Source organism: Octodon degus, unplaced genomic scaffold, assembly GCF_000260255.1.
Source record: "Octodon degus isolate 3935 unplaced genomic scaffold, OctDeg1.0 scaffold00170, whole genome shotgun sequence".
NCBI classification, from domain to species: domain Eukaryota; kingdom Metazoa; phylum Chordata; class Mammalia; order Rodentia; family Octodontidae; genus Octodon; species Octodon degus.
Genome location: NW_004524746.1, coordinates 3,970,750 through 3,989,718, shown reverse-complemented (window position 1 = coordinate 3,989,718; position 18,969 = coordinate 3,970,750). Strand labels below are relative to the sequence as shown.

Genomic DNA, 18,969 nt, shown 5'->3' with positions numbered 1-18,969 from the left:
CAGTGGTACAAGCCATCTGATGTCAGTCGTGTACATGTCCACCAACAGTTCAAGCCAACAAGAATATGTTAAATAATTTGAATAGCTTAAACATTCTGTTTTAATGTTCTTGAGTTTCAATATATTTTAAAACAGAAATACTAGTAGATTTGAGAACCTTCAAATCATAATTGTAAATCCAATTCCACAGCTACCAGGAGACCATGGAAGCAATAGCTGTTAAGAGTGCAAGGCAGGGAAGAAGACGATAGAAATTAAAGAATATAACAGGAATATTTGATATCTTTAATTCAGTAGAATATAAATTCCAAGATGATAGTTTGTTGACATTTTGTCTGTCACATACAGGCATGTCTTAGTTACATTTTACTAGTTGCTGGGTCAAATACCCGACACCCAAAATGAAGGAAGGAAGGAAAGGTTTATTTAGCTCACAGTTACTGGAGGTTTCAGCCCATATTTAGCTGGCTCCAACATAGAGAGTGGCACAAGGCAGAGAACAGCCTTTCAAGGCAGCAGATGAGAGCAAGAATATGCAAGGAGGAGTAGCAGCAGCTCAAGCAGCTAACTTCTCTTTCCTCCTTGCACTGAAATGCAAATTACCTGCCCCAGGGCAGATGCAGCATCCACACCTGCAATATTCAATCACAAACTCCAGAAGCCGCCCCAAGACTGCTTGAGGCTTTGGGGGGGACAACAATGTACAAACCATAACAAAGCATTTAATAATTTTTAATATGGACCAGTGGGCTTCTCTGTTTTTTATTGTATTGATATCATGTTTCTGTTTACAGTCTTTTCAGTACTTACAATTATTTGCTTAGGACAAATTTCTAGAAATAGTCTTACTTGATGAAAGGATAAGACCATAATTTTGACTCCTGATACAAATTTCCAGTAGAGTTTATTTAATTGCAAACGTATAATTAATGTCAGTTATTTCATTGATATATGAACTACACTTTCTGTGGCCGAGAAGTCCTAGTACAGTGCTTCCTAGATATTTCATTCATTTGAAAATTTTCACTGTAAGTTTGAATCCTGATAAATAATATATTCGTACATGTACAAAAAGGCAGTTCATTTTGATTAAAGGAAATTGACAGCAAAAATAATGTGTCATTTTATTACTCAATACCGAGAAAACAGGGAGATAATGACTGGTATTAATTACTAAAAGTGTTTAAACATGCCAGTTAAGTAAGAAACAAGGAAATGTCTAGGGGAATACTGAAGACAGGCCTATTATCTCCTCTCTTTGCCTTTTTTGGAGGGGGCTTAGGTTTTTAATTCATTTATTCTAGAATTTATGAACATTTTCTAACTTTTTAATTTTTAGTTTTTAATAGGAGAAATTATTAAAGTGCCAATGTATACTTTATCCTGGCATATTTGAATATGTAAGAATTATTTAAATGCTGTCATATTTATATTTATACATCCTTTTAAATTGCATTGTTGACTGTCAATAAAAACCATTGTCTTCTGGCTTGTTATAGTCAGGATCTTCTAGTGTTCTTGTAGCTCAGCTTTTCCTGACTGAAAGTACCTTACTCATTTCACAGAAACTGGCCGCTAGCATTCCCTGTCCTCAATTCACAAGTCCCAGACCTGCTAATTAGCTGGATTCATACAGATAACCTACAGGTCCCTACAAGAATAGTCTATTGATTGTCTATGAGGCAGACTTAATTTTGACATACAATTTTGGAGGTAGACATCTCAGGCTTCTTTCCAGGGTCTAGACTTTTTTATACCTGTCTATATGTTAACAGACTCTGTGTTCTAGTACATGATTGCTTATACTGAAACCCATTGATTAAATAATTAGATACCTTGCCTGACTTCTAAGTATGTCTGCTAATTATTACCATTCCTAAACAATGTTTTAAAAAAGCCTAATGGTTGAAAAGTTATCGTGGCCTTGAAGTTGTAACCTTCCTTCCTCAGTATAGTTCCCTTTAAGAAGAAATTCAACAGAAAATTTAATATTAAATTCAGGACCTTGGCTACTTGAGCACAGTGGGAATTGGGCAAGAAAGGAACATGTGACCATGTGGGGACACAGATGGCTCCTTTCATGGTCTGGTACTTTCGCCACAAGACCCAGAGTGGTAGGAGTGTTAGTTTACATTTATTGCTCTTCTTCAACTACATCTTATTTTATGAGTTTTTTTTTAATGTATGTTACCCTTCAGAGTAAAATACTTTAGTAAGTGTTTGAGAGATACACTATAGCGGTAGATTGTGGCATAAATTTTGAAGATGCTTGTTTGTGAAGTATTAATGTTAAAATAATTTCCTAGAAGTTCACAGAATCCCAAAAGAGCACAGATTTTGGGGTTTATATTGGCATTTTTCCTATTCTGTTTAGCAAAGAATTAATATGCATTTCCCTGTGTATAAAATAACAAGACAAAACTAAAAGACAGAAGTCAAAAGATTCCATATACTTAATGAGGCCCATCAATATTTTTGTGCTTGGAGAATGTTTTACTAGAGTACATTGGGAATTTCAAAAAAAACATAGAAAGCCATATGAATGTTTCCAAATGATTTTAAAATTTCATCAATTTAATACATTAAAAATTCCATGTAAGCCTAGCACGGTGGCACACACCAGTAATCCCAGCACTCGGGGGCTGAGGCAGGAGGATCACTGTGAGCTTGAGGCCAGCCTGGGCTACATAGTGAATCCAGGATAGCTTGAACTACGTAGCAAAACTGTCTAAAAAATGTGTAAAAGTTTGACATTCTATTGAAAGTACATGCAAGACAATCAGAAATATTTGATTGAAGTTATAGGAGAGTGTCTCAAGAGTATCCTTGCCAATTTAACCATGCAATGAAAGCTAAAGAAAAAAAATATAAGGTATGTCATGAGATACTCCTTCACAGTTAATACCCAAATTGTGCTCAAGGCTTAAGTATCTACACAAGAAACAGAGAAATTTTCTGTGGTCTCTCATTTTCATTTCGAGTCTATTTTTATTTTTATTCCTATTTTACATCTGTTCTTCCTCTGACCACAGTAATTTTTTGAAATTGCAAGGAAAAAAAAATAAACTTTTGCTAACCCCTTTGTAGAAGTTTGAAATAGAAATTAAACTGTTTTTCCATCCTAACTGGTTCTCTTGTTTTCCCTCTGGCATATGGCTTCAATTTCAAAAGAACAACCTCTATTTAAATACTAATCTTTCATAAAAATGTATGTCTTTTGTACACATATTACAATAATATAAATGTATGCTAGAACATAGATAAAATCACAATTATTCATTTTTTATTATGCTTGGTTTGTTTCAGTTGCCTGGATTTAACAATCTTTCTGAATAAGATTTATAAAATAAAACATAGACAGCTCTATGAAAGTTATAGATTTTTTTCTTTAACAGCACATCTAACAGCCTGCATGTATCATTTGGCGTTTTCAGTTTTCAAGTGAATCTTAACTCTGTTAAATCTTGTGTATCTTGCTCTGTGGCATGCTGTGCTAAGTGTCATTGCCTGTGAGCTCTCAGAGTTATGAGAAACATTGATAAGGTTTTTAAATCAAGTATGTGCCTGTTAAATTTGTCAATATGCTAAAATAAATTGGTTTGTGATAAAGCCAAGATTCTATTAATTAAAAGATAATGCAAGAAAACATGTTGTTTTGTTATGATGATTTGAAAAGCCAGATGTCAACAGTTATTTCATTCCTAGGAGATTGTATTGGGAAATGAACTGAGAACCACTTATATTTTTATGATGCAACTTTCTTTCTTCTTGATAGGAGCCATAAAAAGTCATATAATGCAGTAGACCTGAGATAATTGCCCCAATTTAAAAAAAAAATAGGTGCATAATGAAGACTTTCACAAAGGAAGTGGAGTAAAGTCCTAGTAAAGGCTAGTTTTCAGGGGCCGGGGAGATAGCTCAGTAGAATAGGCACTTACTTGTCAAGAGCAAGGGCTTGAGTTCAATCCCCAGGTCCACCAAAAAAAATAAAATTAAAAAGGGTAGTTTTCAGAGAAACCACCTGTTACATAAACACATCCTCAGCAATCTTTATAACAATGATGTTATAATTTGTATTTGAGTTGGGAAACTAATAACTACACCTATAATGCTTTACCTTAACCTGAAGTCTTACAGCACTGCATGTTACACAGTTAAACATGTTAATTTTTGAACATCTGAATAACTATAACAGGTGATAAGCCATATTGTTGCTATATTTGCCATCTGTCAGAAACAAAAGCAAAGATAAAAATCTCATTGAATCACAAAGATTAGCTTTGCTTAATGTACCTTTTATAGAGATACATCTTTCTGGGAAAAAATGTCATACTTTTGTTAAAAATCTTTGTTACTTCATTACAGATGGGGAACTCAAGGAGACTTCACTACCACCCACCCTCGGCCTGTGGTCAAAGTAAAGCTCTTCACAGAAAGCACTGGGGTGCTGGCCTTGGAGGACAAGGAGCTGGGAAAGGTGAGCCGCGGTCGGCCTGTGTGTCTCACAAGTACAGTGTTCATTTCTTTTGCTTCGGAGGTGAGGAGAAGCAAACAGAAAGAGTCTGTGAACTCTGCACTCATAAATTACATAGAATCATTCATTTATAATTTCCCATGGCCCCACCTTACCACTCCAGTGTATTAAGCATAAGTGACTCTAACATGCAAAGGATCTTCGTGGGGCTTGAGTGTGTAAAGAATACACAAAGCTCCTCCTCACCAAGGCAATCATTCCTACATATGTGCTGCTCTAAACACTGAATGTGAGCGGGGCCAGGTTACTTGGCTTCCTGGTGAAGGTGAATTCTCCTTTAACACGTTTCTCCCCAGGAGTCAGAAGGGTCATCTTCATAGATGAAGTTAACTGTTCTTTATGATAATTGAGATTAACCTCATTACACAAGGACTCTGAAGGGCTTTCTTCTCACTCATCTCTTCTGTTTTCCTGTGAGAAGTTCTTTCTCACCTACATAGTAATATTATATTAATTTTTCCTTATGTCAGCACAAATGTATTCTATGAGGTATGATCAAAAATATAATGAATATTTAAATTTTAATAAAGACACGTTATCTTTACTCCCCCTCAAAGTAGTCATCCTCTCTTTGAACATATGTATCTCATTGTTCTTGCCACTGTCCAAAGCAGCTCTGAAAGTCCTCTGTAATGTCTTGAGTTGTGCTATTCTAGAAGCCTTGGTGTCCTCAGTTGATTCAGACCTTTACTTTCATGGTCATTTTGACATTGGAAAAAAGAGAGAAGTCCCATGGTGCTGGATCCAGTGCATGTGGTGGGTGAGGACATATTGTCATGTTTTTATGAGCCTGACTCTATGGGATGGCACTGAGCACCAGCATTCATGGTAATTTTTTTTAATCGTATTTCATTGGCAGTAAAAGCATTACCTTTTGGTAGATTAGTGATCTAATTGGTGTGTGTCGAAGTGGAAGTGTATCTGCCGTCTTATTTGTGAAATACTGTAGAAGCATTCCAAGAGGTAGGCTGTGAAACTGCTTTTGGCAGTGTGACTCTATCTCACCCAGATCTGAGATCTGTATTCATAGATGAGTTACAGCAAATAACCCCTTTAGATGCCTTTAAAAATTCTGTAATGATGTATAGCTTTCACATTGCTAGACACTAATGGATTATGGAAACACTGCATATTGGAAGGGTTTTTTCCTTAAAGTTAAAAACTCTACTCACTTCAGTCCCTTTTTGTTTTTTAACTTATATACTTGTGAATTTTTTCCTAGGAGTTTTGTGTATCTGCACTCAAAGTTTAGATTTCCTCTTTTGTTTCCTTGGTATATGTACTTCTTAATACCTAAGAGTTATGGTATGCTGTTTGAACTTTTGTATTCACACACTTTATTCATACAATAAAGGTGTATATTTAGCATAGTATCACAGACAAATCTTAGAAACAGCATATGGCTTTTATGAATGCATGAATCAGAGTTTTTCATTGAAACAATCATTGATTTTATCTTATGTTTCTATTATAACTTTTTCAATATCAAAGAGAAGCCATTTTAAATTTCATGCTATGTGTAATCCTTGAAGTCATTTTAACTTATTTTCTCAGCTGGCCAAATAATAAAGCAATTTATAAATTGGAGATCTGAGTGATATGTTTTCTATGCACCTACATCTCTTAAGAAAGGTCTTACACTCTCTTATCTCCTCCAGAGTTTCCCAGGGGTAGTACTATTGATATTTTGAGCAAAGGGCTGCTTTGTTATGCTGTCTTGTTTTTTGATACTTAGTGACAGCTGGGACCTCTAGTCAGTAGATTCCCATAGTGTCCTCCAGCTCCATCTCCCAGTCAAAATAATAAAAACTGCCTCTAGATGTTGCCAGTTGTTTCCTGGAAGAGAGGGTCATATACAAAATCACCCCTTTTTGAGAATTATTGATTTGTACAATGACTTCAAATAGATTTCAAGATTATAAACATTATTTACACTTGGTTTAAATGTGTACAAGTTCTCTTTATATTAACAGTTCTTCTGTATATATTAAAATATTGAGAAATGTAAAGCTTAATTATGAAAAGACATTACTAAAAATGATTTGATATGATATTTGTTGTGGGTAATAGAACTGATAGGTTACTTCTAGGATTATTATATATATATATATATATATATATATATTATAGGACAGATAAGTAAACAGATTGATTCTGTGGGTAGTGACTAAATCTATGATTAAAATGAATACATCTTAATGTATTTATTAAGTAGGAAGTGATCTTAACTCAGAAGTGATAATACACAGAATCTTGATTGCTAAAATCTGTTATTATGAAAAGGAACCAGTGCTGATTACAGGTCTGGGGCAGGGGAATATGTATCAGTACCACCAATAACAAACTCAAACTTTAAGACCAATATTTTTTTGTCATTGCTTTCTTTTCATTGAATATGTCCCTAAGTTTCTGACTACTGCACTGAGAAGTAACCAATGCAACAGAAGGAAAAAATAATGCATCTGAAGAGTGAAAGTCATTGAGGAAGTTGAGCTATACTCATTAGCAAATGTATACTGTATCTGCCAGACCTTGGAGGACACCCTCCACTATACCCTAAGTGGCTGTATGATCTCAGGCTATGTGCTCTGGAAATCTCAGACCCTTTGTCCATAAACTGAGTGCCCTGAAGTGAAATGAAATGAATGTGCTCGGTAATCACTTCTAGCTCAACTTTTTTTGTCATTTTGCTGGATCACTAGTCCCTACTAATGCTTACTCTCCAAACATAGCCCTGGCTGTTCCTCATTGTGGACGCTGGTGATAACCTGGTCTTTGGTATGTAAGAATCCAAATGGCTAAGACCCCTCAGCAACTGCAAGAGTGAGGATTGAGGCTCAGGCTTTTGGACCCCAGAGTTTCTTCCCTACCTGTTAATAAATGATTGGACCTGAGAGAATAAAGACATTTGAAAGTGACTTACAGATTTTGCTAGGAAACAATTTAGTGACTTACGATGGGGATCATGTATTATTTAAAGGCATTTTAATCTATAGTCATTTATATATCACATATACCTTTATCATTTTGTACAATGATTTCAACCATGTTAGGGAAACTTATGGCTGCTAATTTATTATCCTGAATGAGAAACTTTATATTTTTGGTAGGGGACTTGGGAGCTAGCTCAGCAGCCTAAGCGCCTGCCTGGCAAGTGTGAGGACCCGGGGTCTATCCCCTTTACCCAGGGCACACTGTGCTGCCCAGGCACAGTGGTACACGCTTGTTATCCCAGTGCTAAGGAGGCTGAGACAGGAGGATTACTACGAGTCCAAGCTGCCCTGTACCAAATAAATAAATAAAAGATTTTTTAAAACTATGTTTTGATAGTTATTTAATGTACTGAGTTACGTTCTTGGCTACAATATATATTGTGGAGGTTTACCGTTGTCATTATCAGCATTGGAAATGTTCCCAGAAAAACAAAGCCAAACAAAATAAACAAACAAGAAAGCATTCATTCTCACCATTATTATGGCGGAAGATCCTGAAAAAGGCTAGTTCTGGGACCTAGAGTGTTACCGGTCTGGACTGGGCCCAAGACAAATACTTCAGCACCTTCCTGGGCCTTCTTGTGTGTGTTTGTGTTGATAGCCCCGTGCACACAGTACCTTTGGCCCTAGTGTGCAGCCAGGGTCAAGATCCTCGTGACTGAGAGGGAGAAGCAGCTCAAATCCATGGCAGCGTGTAGTGCAGGGAGATGAGGGCTCGGACTGCAGACACACTGGGCAGTGGCAGTTACGTCTTTGGCATTGACCTCATGTGCAGATTGGGTCTGTGGATGGCAGATGCAAGCACCTATTTTAGGAAATGGAGGTGGCATATGGAGATTCTTCACCTGAATTGATAGCCAACATGCCACCAGGTGCTAAGAACATACCTAGAGGCAGGACGGGGATTTTTGTGAGAAAACAGAAGTATTCATAGTAGCTACAGAGCTGACCCGTCAAGCTCCCAGAGGTGTAGTTCATCTTAGGATGACTGTGTCCAGGAAATCCTAAAACACAAGGACTACCTCATAGACCCGCTTGAAAATCTAGTATTTCTGTGGAACATCTACGAGCAGGTGGTACAGTTTCTACTGAATCTTTCAAAAGGCATTATTATTTATTACACCTGGGGGTGATCATTTAACCTGATGAATGATGTTCTTGAATACAAAACTAAGTATATGGAGATTTAATAAAAGATTACTTCATTTTAAAAGTATCATTACAAAGCCATTCTTTCAAAGAGCTGTTAGGAAAAAAAGCCACAACATTATTCATAAACTGAGTGCAGGGCTTTGATTTTGGATCATCAGTGTATACAGGAGGATGCTGACATGTCTACCTCCATGGGACGGAATAGCTGCGAATCTGTTTTCCTACTTAGTGTGAAAGACTCAGAACATCTGCTTTGCTTGTTTTTATTATGTGGTACAGGGTACCACTACACAGCTTACACTCGCAGCGATCCTCCTAGTTTCAACCTCCCCAGCAATAGGATTGCAGGCGTGCGCCAACATGCGGGGTCTTGGTGGCTGGCTCAGTGCATCTGGGGACAGGGCCGGTGCTGCATGTGGTGCTGGGGTCGAACCCTATTCCCTGCACTTGCCTAAGCAGGAGCTTAGTCCCCTGAGCTATCTTGCAGGCCCTGCTTTTCTAATTGGATTAGATAATATTCATCATAGCAAAAAGTTTGCTGGAAATGGCTGTGACTCATCCAGATGGCTGACACTGACAAAAGATCCACAAGTTGCGGTACATGGTTCCAGGGTAAATCCTGAAGGGGTTTTGATACATTTTGAAAGCCATAATATTCTTGAAATAAATATTTCATTTTATGTGTATCATGTTTTGTTCTTTTGGTTTTAAAATTCTATATTTTTGTGTGACATTTCTCAAAATGGGGATATTGTACCTAATGTATCAACATGGCATTATGCTTATTTTATCAATGTGGATACTGTGTAGAAATAACAGGTGGTGAATTTAGTATATTTTAAATATTAAGATAAATTAGCCTTGCTGAACTGATTATTCCATTGAAATGAGCTATTATCTTTCAAGAAGTTTGTTACATCTTATTGTAGCAAGTAAAAATTACCTTGTATATTTGACTTTTTTTCAAATTGCTTCTTCTGTTTGCCTTATTAAACATCAAAGAACTCTTTGATGTGTTGTCAGAATATGCATCATTTTGTTTCTGAAATTTGATAAGAGAAAAGCTGATAAATTAATATAAATGCATGATTTGAATAACAGCCCTGTCTTAGGATCTCTAATTTACTGGTCTATCTAATGTACCCTGTCTGGTCTCTCTTATTTTCTTAGATGTTGTTGTTGTCTTATTGAAGTTGAAGTCCCTATGAGTTCCGAATTTACTTTAAAATGTTTAGGAGTTACACTTTTTAAATTGCCAGAGTATTTAGGTGAATGCTCTATTCATATAGCTGGATCATAGGATTTTAAATATGTCCTTAATTTATTTGTAGCCATTTCAAAACTTGTAAATTTAGCATGTAAAATAGTAGATCACAAAGTCTTTAAAAGATTTATTGAATAATTAACCATTCGGGTTTTTTTTTTTTTTACAAGTAAGTACATAGTTAAACCTAAAATAGGCTTTTGATTAGTCAGACAACCTTTTTTTGAAACTTTTTTAAAAAAATGCCAGCATTACATATCTGAATATAAATGAGAACAGCACTACAGAATCTGTAGTGAAATTATAATTATAGGTGTTTCTTTTTAAAGCAAAATTAATGTCCAGTTCTATTGAAATAGCCAACTCTAGACACTTGCTGCTTTATACCATTTGCTGAACTCATACCATTAGCTGAAAAATAAAATAGTTATTGTTAAATTGAAGTCTAATTCAACTTCCTCATCATACGACTTTATTTTTATTGTTCGAGGAAATATATGGCTTTTCTGAAACTGGAAAATCACAGGAAAAAAATCTCATTCCCCTTAAATTTTTTCATGCAGCAACCACTCACAAGAATTTATAGTCAAATCTCAGTAGCCATACAGTGACAAAAAGGATGACCTCAGACAGTGGAAGGACCCAAAATAATTCAGATATGGAACAAATTCTTTCTAAATATTTTTTTCTAGGAATAATTTCGTCTGGCTTACAAAAATTGTGCTGGGGCTGGCGAGATAGTTTAGTGGTCTATAGCACCTGCTTAGACAATCTTAGGCAAGCCCACAGGGACCAGATTGGATCCTGGGCACCACATGCCGGGCCAGTCTGCCCCCAAGTTGGGCTGAACCAGCCAAAAAAACAAAAAACAAAAAACAAAAAACATGCTTTGAGGTGCTATAGGATATCACTTATTCTGACTTTGAAGCAAAGGAGACCAATAACAGGCATCTTTAGTTATTCATGGGCATGTTTACCTGTTGTTCTCTGAGGAGTTACCAAGATCCTCCTCCAGGCAGAGGTACAGGGAGGTGTTTTCTACCGTCTTGCCTCTAAGGGGCCGAGCAAGCTGTAAACTGACCCCCTCCTTGGTGGTTCCCTGTAGGTGATTAATGGAGTCTAAGTTGACATTTCACTATTTCCTGGGAATCATAGGGGACTTCCTCTCCCAGATGGAGCAAATGGTAGGTATATCTGCTGCAGTAATCCCTTAGTTCTAATATGATGCTATTGTGTGGTTTGAATTTGCACTTTCCTAAAATTTAGATAATGATGTGCAACATTGTTTTATGTGCACACCTGCCATCTGTACCTATTTTTTTTTTTTTTTGGATGAAGAATCCGTTCCAGTATTTTCCTCAGTTTTTAATTGGGTTGCTTGTTTTCTTATTTTTGAGTTTTCAAAGATCCTAATTCAGCGTTTACACCTTCTTTGCCAGATTATACAATATAAATATTTTTCTTCCAGTCTTGGCTCATCTTTTCATCATTTTAACAGTATGTTTCAAAGAGCAGAAATTTATAATTTTGATGAGGTTCAGTTGAATTTTTCCATTTATAGTAGCTGTAGTCTTGGTGCCATATCTAAGAAGCCATTGCCAGACTCAGAGTAGGAATTCTCCTGTTTTCTTCTAAAAGTTTTGTTGTTTTAAATTTTATGTTTAGCTTTTTCTTCTTTTCAGTTCATTTTTGTGCTGGAATTATATATGGATCAAATCTCATAATTTTTGTATATTAATAGCAAATAGTTCTAGCATAGCTTTTTGAAAAGACTTTGTACATTAAATTTCCTTCACATGTTTAGTGAGAACTCCAGAGTTGTCCCGTCTTTCTGTGGGTTTCGGGCACTCTATTATGTTGTAGTGACCCCATTACTCTCTTGCCACCAACATCACACTGTCAGGATTACTTTATGCAAGTCTTGAGATCAGATCGTGACAGTGTGTCCCTTCCTTACACATGTTTTTCTTCCGTCTTTCTTCTCTTTCCCCACCCGCCCCCATAACTGGGATCCTTTCTTAGACCTTACGAATTTTAGAATGAGATTGTGTATTTCTTCAAAAAGGAAGGCAGAAATGATTTTGATTGTGATTTAGCTGAATGTGTAGTTCAGTTGGGGAATGTGGTGGTTAATCTCGTCAGCTTGATTGTCTTAAGAGTGTAGTAAATTTGGGGTGTTTCTGGTTAAGTCATGGAGGCATGAACTCAGGAACTATCTCTGTTCCTGGCCCCTTTCTCTCTGCTGTTCTTCCTGGTGCGTTCTCGGCTTCCCCTTGCGAAGTGAGGTGCTCCACCTTGCGCGTCTGCCCAGTTTCTGCTTGGCCCCTGCTGATGATAGATGGAAACCTCTGAAACCTTGAACCAAATTAAACCTCTCTTCCTTCTAGTTTGAAGTGTCAGGTATTTGGTTCTTTAATATAAAACTGGCCCGTACAGGGGTGAATAGGCATTTTAGCAAAGTGGAATCTCCTTGAAGAACACAGTGTTCTAGGTTATAGTGTCCTTCTGAGGAAATGACATCTATTTCAGCTGCAGCACTTTTCTGTCAGTTTGTAGCTCGAAGTTACCTATCCAGTGACTGTTGGGAGGGTGGATGACCAGTGAATGAGTTTCCTCAAGTTTGCCTAATTCAGTGTCATTTTACCTATTCATAGTTATAATAGAAAAGAATTTATTCTGAGAGGGCTGGGAAGATAGCTCAGTAAAATAAGCACTTGCCTGGCAAGTGCATGGGCCTGAGTTCAATCACTGGTTCTCCAAAAAAAAAAAAAAAAGAAAAGAAAAGAATAGAATTGATTTTGCTTGACTATCTAAAATCTGTTTGCAAAAAACTGTTCGCTTTTAAAATTTTCACTAAGATATATTTTACATGGAAAATTCTCCTGTCTTATCTGTACAGTTCAATTACTTTTGTATAAATATAGATATTCAAACATTATTTGTAGCAAATAGAAAGATACCCAGTTTTGGAATGTTTCTATCATCCCCAGAAAATGTCGTGTGATTTTTCCCTGCACTATATGCCCAAAAAGGCATTTGTAGAGACAGAAATTCAATCACTGATTGCCTGGAGGTGGGAGTGGGAGAGAGAACTGTATCCAGGGAGGGCGCTAAGCAGGATGCTGAGGGTTCGAGCCGCTGTGTCCACACGCAGGCCTCTGGCAGCCCAGCACTCTGCTCTATTTCTGTGCTTGCATTTCCCCGTCTTCTTTTCTCCTGCGTTGGAAACAACCCACTTACAACCCAGACTGAGCATCCCACATCGTGTCCCATCCTCCCAATGCCCTGGGAATTTTTGCAGATGCCATTTGTGTTGCAAGTTAGCTATATCTTTGAAAGTTTTCATCAAAACAATGCCTTTCTCATTATAAACATAGTTTTTATTTCATAACCATACCTCAGTAAATCCAAAGGACAGAAGAATACCCATCCAGTTTGCCTTTAGCAGTGGTACCAAAAACTCGGTACTTTTTGTATATTATATAAATTGCATGAGTTAAAAATGAATTCCTTAGATCAAAATTGCAAAATTTAAATTAGTTGGTTATTCAGTGTGACAAACTGAAAGGGCGAATGTACTTGCATAAAGCATTGATTCTGGTTTTGACTCTGTGACAGTAGCCATAAGCCACAGACACGCTCACCTCTCTTCCTCTGCCCACAGGTCTTGCTCTTCCCTGCCTTCCTCCTGTCTGGCCATGTAATTTCTTCATTAATTTAATTTTGAGAGTATATAAAAAAGTATCATTGAGATTTCTCAATCTCATGCTCTCATCTTCCTTTCTCATAATTTGCATGATGGCTGACCCATCTGCATATATGGCAAAATGATAACTTGCGGAAATTTCCATTAGTTTTATTATCTTGGCAAATTTTTAAATAATAGTTGCTAGATCTTGAGATTTTTATCTTCAAAATAAGAATAAGAATTTTCCTTTCCACTGGAGAATGTTAGTTGGTTTTCAATAGAAATGTTTTACTTATATTTACTTACATTTCATTATTAGTGTATTTCAAAACATCTTGCAGCATTATCTGACCAGGTCCAAAACATTTTGCTCAAATTGTATGTTCCATGCACTTCAATTTAAGGCTACAATTAAAATTATCCAAGTTGAGGGCCAGGGAGATAACTCAGTGGTCTAAGTGCCTGCCTGGCAAGCACAGAGACCCAGGTTCAATCCCTGGTACTACATGCCATGCTGGCCCTGCCCCTAGTGCACTGAGATCAGGCATGGTGGCTCATGCCCACACCTGTAATCCCAGTGCTGGGGGTGCCAAGAGAGGAGGGTCACCTCCAGGCTGAGCTGCATAGCAATCCTGGTACCAAATAAATAAATAAATAAATAAGGTTTTTTTTTAAATTAAAAAAGATTATCAAAGTTTAAAATTAACCTGTTCCTATCTTCTTTCCATACTTCCATTATACTTTACATATTAAAAGAAATTGACTTGGTTTTATCTTATTTTAGTCATTTATTTTTATTTCTGTGGCAAAACTGGGGATTGAATTCAGACCCTTGCACTTGCCAGGCAAGTGCATATTTTACTAAGCTATCTCCCCGGCCCCTGACTTGGTTTTAAAATTTCTTATAGTATGTACTTAATGTGAAAAGAGTAAGAACAAAGCAAAATATATTGATATAGTGGCTGTGAAATAATTAAAGAAATAATTGTCAATTTGAGCAGGAAATATAAAATTGAAAATGTGTATTGTAATCTGGAAATAATTTTCCTTATTTATTCAACTTCAGTATCAAGTTATTGACATAATAAGGTAATACCTGCCTTTTAAGGGTGGTGTGCGAATTGTTTCACAAAATTCTCTGACACAATCAGTTGAGAGCTTCTCCACAATTGGCAGATATTATGATGAGACTAATAAAAAGACATAATAAAGCCAATTGTGCAGTGTTCTGTAATAGAAACTGTGTTGTTAGGTAAATGTAAAGGTTATAGCTATTCATAATTTATGGCCAAAAGGAATAGATCAAGAATAATAATCACATTCTCCTATCTAGATAAATCTTTAAAAACGCAGTGTAGCTTTGGTAGAATATATTGTTGCATCCATGAAGAAGTATGAAAATCAATACCTTACAAGCAATAAAAATGATATATGAAGATCAATAAAAAGTAATATACTTAATTGGGCCATGAAGATATAGTATCTGACAAACTTCACTATTTTTTCATACTCTTCAAGAAGGCTTTGAAATTTAAGATATAATCCTTGATCATTTGGTATTGATCGCTTGGGTTAAATTTGTTAAAAATACAGAAACATGATGGTCTTCATTCTAATAACCAAAATAATCAAGCTAATTGTTAATTCCATTTAACATATTCACTATGGGGCTGTGATTGATATATCCTGGGCAGCTTGAACTGCCAGTGGTACATACATGACTGTTCCATCAGGCAGATTTTTGTTAATTTTATTAGTGAAAACCAATATTTTTATTAGATCTATTTGTACATCAGTGATTCAAGCTGATGGGAATGTGTTAAAATGTGTAGATTTGGGCTGAGGAGATAGCTCGATGGTCTAAGTGCCTGCCTGGCAATTGCAAGGACCTGGGTTCGATCCCCGGTACCACATGCCATGCCAGACTTCTGCTGTGCCAGCCACCGAAACCTGGTGTGGTGGCTCATGCCTATAATCCCAGCACTGAGGAAACTGGCACAGGGGGATCACTATGAGTCCAAGCTGCCTGTACCAACTCACTACCCTGCATCAACTCACAAAATAAATAAATATTAAAATATATATATAATATATATATATACACACACATATATATATATGTAGATTTATTGTAAGAAAAGTCAAGGTTTTGTGCAAATATATATATATATATATATATATATATATTCAAAAGATTTTACAAAACAAAATCCTTTAAAATTTGATAAATATAAGCACACACATGAGCACCCATATACACCTTAAAACAGATCAAACTAATGATAGAAATCTGTATGTACAGACACCTTTGAATCATACTTGGGCCCGGGGAGATAGTTCAGTAGAATAAGTGCTTGCCCGGCAAGTGGAGGGTCCTGAGTTCAATCCCCAGTACCGCAAAAAAAAAGAAAGAAAGAAAGAAAGAAAGAAAGAAAGAAAGAAAGAAAGAAAGAAAGAAAGAAAGAAAGAGAAATGGAGTTTTCTGAATCATACTTAACAGAAATAATTTAAAAGGTAAATTTAAATTTTTGATGAATGACTCTCAACTTGTAGTGTATGCATTTATTTCTTGCTTCAGCTATAACAAATTATGAAACATTTAGTGATTTAAAACAATGCACATTTGTTTTCTTCTAGTTTTGAAGATCAGAAACCCAAAATGGGTTTCAGTAGGTTAAAATTGCCCTAGGGGAGACTTATTTTTCTTTTTTCTCAAGCTTCTAGAGGCTGCATATATTCTTTGGCTCATGGGACTATTCTATTTCTTAGCCAGCTGTGGTTGATGAGATCTTTTTTCTGTAGTATTACACTAACAATGACTCTTCCCCTTTCATCTTAAGACAGTTTGTGAGGACATGTGGCCCACCTGGATAATGTAGGAGTCTTCTTAATCCTACCTGGTGTCTTCACTTCCCTCTGCCGTATAAGATAATGCATTGTGCTGGGACTGGGACAAGAACAACTTTGACCGGCCAGTAGTTTACCTCCACATTCCAGAAATAGAAGGATCAGAGTTTTGTAGATTTTTAGATAATGATAAATAAATGAGATGTAAATTCTAGAATTTAATGCAGTCATTTTCAGTCATAAACTTTTGGCAGTAATTTAGCTGGCAAACCTTTTTTTTTTTTTTTTTTTTTTTTTTTAGTTTTTCATTTTAGAAAATCATTTTTAAGGGTCAGCCAGATAACTCAGCAGACTAAAGCGCCTGCTCAGATAGGCTCAGAGACCGGGCTTTGATTCTCAGCGTGCTATACCAGCCCTGCTCCCAGGGCATGCTGAGATGGTGACAGACTGGGCATGGTGGTGCACGTCTGTAATCCCAGCGCTTGGGAGGCTGAAAAACAGGAAGATCACTAGGATTCCAATTTGTATTGTGAGACCCTGTATACCCTGTACTAAAATACATTTTTAAAAAAGAAAATCATTTTTAGTTTTTGATTTTTAAAGAATCCATCTATCCAGCTATCTTTCCAACCAACCAGAATTTGTTTTGAGTGTCTGCAACAAGATACAAGGGGAAGCAGGGTAATCCTACTATCCTATAGTGAAACCAAAGAGACCCAGAATAGTCAGCACAGGTCTGGGTTACAAGAGCAAAGAGGGAGTCATCACCATTCCATACAAAAACAGTGACAGAAAAACAGACTTGTGGATCAAAGGAACAGACTGGGGGGTTCTGAAAGAACCCCAGACACATTCAGCCACTTCATCTTCGAAAAGAGGGCCAAAGCATACACTGTAGGAAAGATAAATGGTGTTGGGGAAAGTGGTTATGCCCATTTCTCTCACCATGTACTAAACTAAAATCAAAATATATCAAATAACTAAATGTTAAAACAGAAATGTTTAGCATGCTTGAAAATAAAATAGGCATAAATTTTGAAGTCATTAGTGTAAGCAGGACCTTTTTTTTAACAGAACTCCAGTTGCACAGGAACATTGCCAAGAACTCACAAATGGGCTCATATGAATTAAAAGGCTCATGTATACCAAAACAAATAACCAACAGAACAATAAGGAAGCATACAGAATGGGACACTTTGTGCCAACTTCTCAGAGAACTACTAACTAGGATATACAAACAACTCAAACATTTTTGATTGCCCCAAAATAGAAGAGGACTAATATCTAGAATATATATATAGCTCAACCACCTCATGAAAGACCCAATCCCCCCCAAAAAAAGGCAAGTAAAACAGACACTTCTCACAATAAGTAAAATGAGCAATAAACTCATGAAGAAATGCTCAGCATCACTAGCCATTAGAGAAATGCAACTTAAGATAACACTGATATTCCATGTAAGTCCAGGAAGAATGGCTGTCATGAAGAACTCAAATAACAACCAATTCTGGGGCTAGCAAGATAGCTCAGTGGTCTAAAACACCTGCTGAGGCAAGCTTAGGCAAGGGCAGGGGACCGCGGTTTGATCCCTGGTACCACATACCTTGCCAGCCCTGCCATCAGGGTGGGCTGAGTGGGCCAAAAATAAATAAATAAATAAAAAATAACAACCAATGCTGGTGATGGTCCTGGTGGGAATATACATGAATACTACGACTATGGAATCAGGATGGAGATTCTGCAAAAGCTAAAACTCGAAATTCCATTTGACCCCACTATTAAGCTTCTAGGGATCTTCCCAAAATAAAAGTGATCATGTAACAGTGATATCTACATACTTGTGTTTATAACAGCATGATGTATAATAGCCTTGGGAGTGGCCAACCTGTCCATCAATGGATAAATAAAGCAATGTGGTATTCGCTTACAATAAAGTACTACTTTACTGAAAAGAAAGACAGACTTAAGTTATATGTAGGAAATGGGAGACCGAATGTTGAACGTAATAAGTCTACAGCAAAAGCATCATTTTGCATGATTTCTTTTATGTGAGAAACCTAAGTGATGACTATGAAGCCAAACAAAATGTAGATAATAGGAAGTAGTGGAGATAGATCTTCCTCAAACTTGAAGGGGATCAAGAGATAGAGAAGTGCTGGGAAGACTGAATGAAAAGAATTGAGATGTGTTCTCCACATGTACCAACACCACACCAGGAATTAACCATTATGTACTACAAATACATATGTACTAATGTACTAATTAAAAAGATGATAAAAAATATGATTGCTGAGTTAATGTTCAAGTGTTTGTCCAGTCTTGCATACCTATATCTATTAATCTGAGCAACAGATTTGACAATAAAATGCATAATGTATACAACCATTGTTAACTTGTTATTCTTGTTTTGGGAATCTGTATACCACATTGTTACTGTATTTGTCTTTGGTTTTTGCTTTTTTTTTTTTTTTTTTTTTTTTTTTTTTTTTTT

The 18,969-nt window shown here is 36.4% G+C and overlaps 1 protein-coding gene across 1 annotated transcript in view; it reads left to right on the top strand.

Annotated features, from left to right (window-relative positions):
• The window catches only part of Cadps2 (calcium dependent secretion activator 2), a 575,996-nt gene that overhangs the window by 292,382 nt on the left and 264,645 nt on the right, over positions 1–18,969 (top strand). Inside the window, exon 7 of the mRNA XM_023703422.1 lies at positions 4,366–4,477. Within this exon, the coding sequence (XP_023559190.1) occupies positions 4,366–4,477 (112 nt within the window). The remainder of the gene's footprint in view (positions 1–4,365; positions 4,478–18,969) is intronic.